The sequence below is a fragment of the Geospiza fortis genome, unplaced genomic scaffold, assembly GCF_000277835.1.
Source record: "Geospiza fortis unplaced genomic scaffold, GeoFor_1.0 scaffold450, whole genome shotgun sequence".
NCBI classification, from domain to species: Eukaryota; Metazoa; Chordata; class Aves; order Passeriformes; family Thraupidae; genus Geospiza; species Geospiza fortis.
In genome coordinates, this window is record NW_005054416.1 from 699,935 (window position 1) to 703,868 (window position 3,934).

The following is a 3,934-nucleotide window of genomic DNA, read 5'->3' on the forward strand; positions in this document are numbered from 1 at the left end:
GGGGCCCGGCCTCGCCCTCCGCCCCCGAGGGTTGGAGGGTGCGCGTCAGCCGTGGGCAAGGACAGGCCGCCCACATCTGCTCTACCCTCTGCGTTATGTGCACCCGGCAGGGAATCGGACACTCATTAGTCCCTGCGGGGACTGCGATATACTTGAACGTCACAGAGAGGAAAAGTGCAATTGTACGTGGTTTTTGTTAATTATAAGTGCGGTGTGTGTGGATCACGAGATATGCATTGGTATTTAAGATTGTTCTGTGCCATGTCTTTTTTCTTTTTTTTTTGGAAAAAATATATCTTTATCCCCTCTATTTTTCATATCGTGAATGTCAAACGTAAAACTCTTCTTCCATACCTTTTTTTATCTTGCATTCCAGACTGGTGAAAGATATAGAGAATGTATCAGCTGTTCTCCATGGGTAATATGTGAAATAAAATAAACACAATTACATAAAACACTTCAGTTATGTTGTCTTTAGTGGGGGCAGTGGTCAAGATGAATCATTTCTCACTGTGTTCAGTCCTACTCATGCTAAGCTACAATGGCAGTCCTGGGACAGACCAAAACTCTTCCCCTGCAAACTTTGTTAGCAGCCACCTTATCTCATCAAATGGGGTAAACTCCGAGCCAGAAATGCATCCTAAAATTCCAGGGCAGGTCTGTGGAGAAGGCTCTAAGGCTCTTTTCTGCCCACACGTCCAAGCCAGGGCTGAAACGTGTCACAGCTTGGATTGATCGGGCAAGTTTATTTTTTGCCCTAATTAATCAGAGAAACAACTGCACACTTCAACATTGCACAACAAAGTAACAGATTTATTGAGGCAGCACGTTCCAAAAATGGTCATGGCAGCTTCCAAGGTTATTTATGTTGAAGGATTTCCTGGGCCACAGTTCAGGTTAAAGTTAAACGGTGACCGGTTCAGTGTGGGGAGAACATTTTAGATAAAAGCTTAGCATGAGGGATTTTGTTGTTTTGTTCTTTTTTGTTGTTTTGTTTTGTTCTCTCTCTTTTTTTTTTTAACAAATTCCAAGCACAGACCAGAAAACAAATGTGAAACTGAACCTTATTAATGCACCACCAGCACCATCTATTGGTGCCTACTCCTTGTACTCCAAGAAAACAAACCTAAAACCTAAACAAGTGTATTTGAATAACTTCTTGGGTGAAGTGAAGCATTTCCTCTATTTTACCATATCTCTGAACACAGTTAACATATACAGGAGAGGACTGGGGAACAGCAAAACTCAATGCCTTTAGAATAAATGAAGTGGGGATTTAATTTTTGTTTTTACCTAATATTAAATTCCTCAACAACATATGTTTATGAGAAAAACTGAAAAGAACTGGCAATGACACCTTTCCAGGAAACTGCTGCAAAAACCTTGGGTAGGGATCTATTGATGAGATAGTTGGCTGGTATTCATGATTTTTCTTTCCAAACTTTGAAGTTCTGCTCAGAATTGCCTATTTTTAGTTACTTTCTAAGCACATTCAACTAAGATTTTTGAAATCCTGAGAGGTGGGTTTTCCACTTGAAACATTATTTTAAAAAGAAAGAAAATCAAAGATAATGACACTTTGCCAACTTTAATTACCTATTTGTTAACAGCTGGAAGAGAATTTACCTGTCTCCTGCCCTTGGCCTTTCTGATCCAGATTTTGCAAGATGTAAAGGATGACACAAATGCATGGACAAGGTATAGCTGCCAGCTGAGAAACAGCAAGTGGAACCTGGAAATTAGAACTGTTGCCATTACAAGTTTCGTGGTTCTTGCAGTGAGAAATTACAATGTGTAGGTGAAAGCATGATCCTACTTAATGTACACAAGAAAGAATGTACATAAGAAAACAATGGCAGCAGAACCATCCCATTTAATAGCTACAAAGTTTTCCTTTTAAGTTCCACAGTTAGTATGTTCAGCATCTGAATTTGGGACAGAAGGCTGTATCAGGCTACAGTGTGGTTAAGTACGTACTTGCCAACTAGTTCCTTTTGTTTGTACTGATCTTTTCTTCATTTCCTGCCAAAACCCCACATAGAATACCTTTTCTTCCCTCCTTTCCTCTTGACTGGTGCAAAACACTTCACTCAAAGCTGAAAGACCCTGCCCAGAACCAGACAGGGCTCAAAACAGCCAGTTGGTGCAGGGTGGCACAATTCTGATCTCACTGGGGTTTAGGAAGTGCGGCGTGTGTTTGGAAGGACCAAGAGCACCACCTGCTGTGCCTGTTAGGAGAAGCAAAACTCTCTGCAATAAACAGCAACCAAAGAAAAGAAAGATTGGGGTTTTTTTGGTTCCCTCCATTCCCCCATCAATCTTTGAAACCATGTGTTTTAATGCACTGCTGAAGGAGAGATATCAGAAAGTAGTGAGCAGCCCAAAGATGGCACACTGTTTGGGTGGAAAGAGCAGACAAGGAAACTCTGGAAACACCATGTCAGTGGATTTTGCTAACCTAGGCTAGATAAGCTGGAGGCAGAGATGGCCCCAGCCTCAGTTCTAGGTTTGAGGGAATGGGTTTATAAAGGGTAGAATATATCAAGACAGCATCCTTTCTTCTCATCCATTCATGCACCAGCCCCAGGTGTAACCTGCCCAGGTGAAAGCTCAAGCAGGGGATGATACTGAAAAACCCTGGTGAAGCATCTTTTCCCTTTATCCAATAAAGCAAAATGTTGGGCATGAATGCTTAAATAGTGGCTGAAGTTCATCCATGATCTAGATTAAAATCTCTGACAAGTGTAAGGATTTGGGGTTTCAGGGAGAGCAAGACTGTGAAACAGCACATGAAAGAGAGCATCCTCCTATAATAATAGGAGTTTAAGAACTCTGTACTTAGGTCAAAGCCAGCTTATGCTGTAATGCGTCAAATGAGAAGTGGAAGATGTCATCAAATGCCTCCCAAATCAGGAGGATCTGTTTACACACCACCTTAGTTAAAAAATTCATTTCTAAGAACAGTCTGGTGTCCCACAGGACAGTATTTCAAAGGCTGCTAGAAACAAGACTCGAAGTTCAAACAAGGTTCTAAATTAAAATTAAGTTTTGCAATGGTAAATATGTATTGGAGCAGGAATTCATCCTTGTCCACCAGTCTGTTCAAGAGCAGATGCCAAAGGAGTGGTCACCATTCTCAGCACAGAAGAGTTCATGGAGTATTCTTTAGGAGTGATTACCGTGCTTTGTACCTACCCTAGGGACACCCTATGGCAGACAAAAAAATCTATTCTATTTAATTCTATTCTATTTAATTAATCTATTATATTCTACCCAAAATTCTTCACTATAGACAATTTTTCATTACCAAAATGGATTCCAAAGGCTATTTTTATTTCAGGAAGTTTTTTGGGCTTCATTATTAGTTCTACATGGAATGATGGCAAAGTGCCTAAAATGCTGATATATACAAGGACTTCCCCATGAAGCCCTAGTACAGGTCCCCTAACCTGGAAGAGGAAAACAAGGAATTATTTTTCTTTCTCCAGCTGGTACCACAAAATTTTCTTTAAGCAGCCATGTCACATGACCAACCGCAAAAATTGTTTGTTCTCCAGTTACATCAGAAAGTGGTCAGAGTTCTTCCACCGTTACCTAGGAACAATTTCTACTGCATCCAAAAAGTAGAGACACTGGTGTACTTTCAGATGATTATCAGAATCTGCAAAGCATCTCGGTCCGTGCTAGGAAGAACTGCAGTCAGGTGCCAGATAGAAACTCTTTCTGCAAGCACAATGACAGAAGGGGGAATACTAATGAATACTTTGGCACATATGAAGCCTTTTCTGGCTCATTGAGTACCCAAAGGACAGCAAGTCATAATTAAAGCCAATAATGGCAACTCCAGACAGCCATCCAAATAGTTTCCTTGTGCCGTCAATTCACCGTTTCATATTATCTCACATCATACTTAAGTAGTGTGGAGCACACAGGC

General features: G+C 40.9%; 1 protein-coding gene across 1 annotated transcript in view; it reads left to right on the forward strand.

The window, feature by feature from the left end:
- ADM (adrenomedullin) overlaps positions 1 to 247 on the forward strand; it is a 2,504-nt gene extending 2,257 nt beyond the window's left edge. Inside the window, exon 5 of the mRNA XM_031061484.1 lies at positions 111 to 247. Coding sequence (XP_030917344.1) covers positions 111 to 247 — 137 coding nt within the window. The remainder of the gene's footprint in view (positions 1 to 110) is intronic.
- Positions 248 to 3,934: the final 3,687 nt, after the last annotated feature.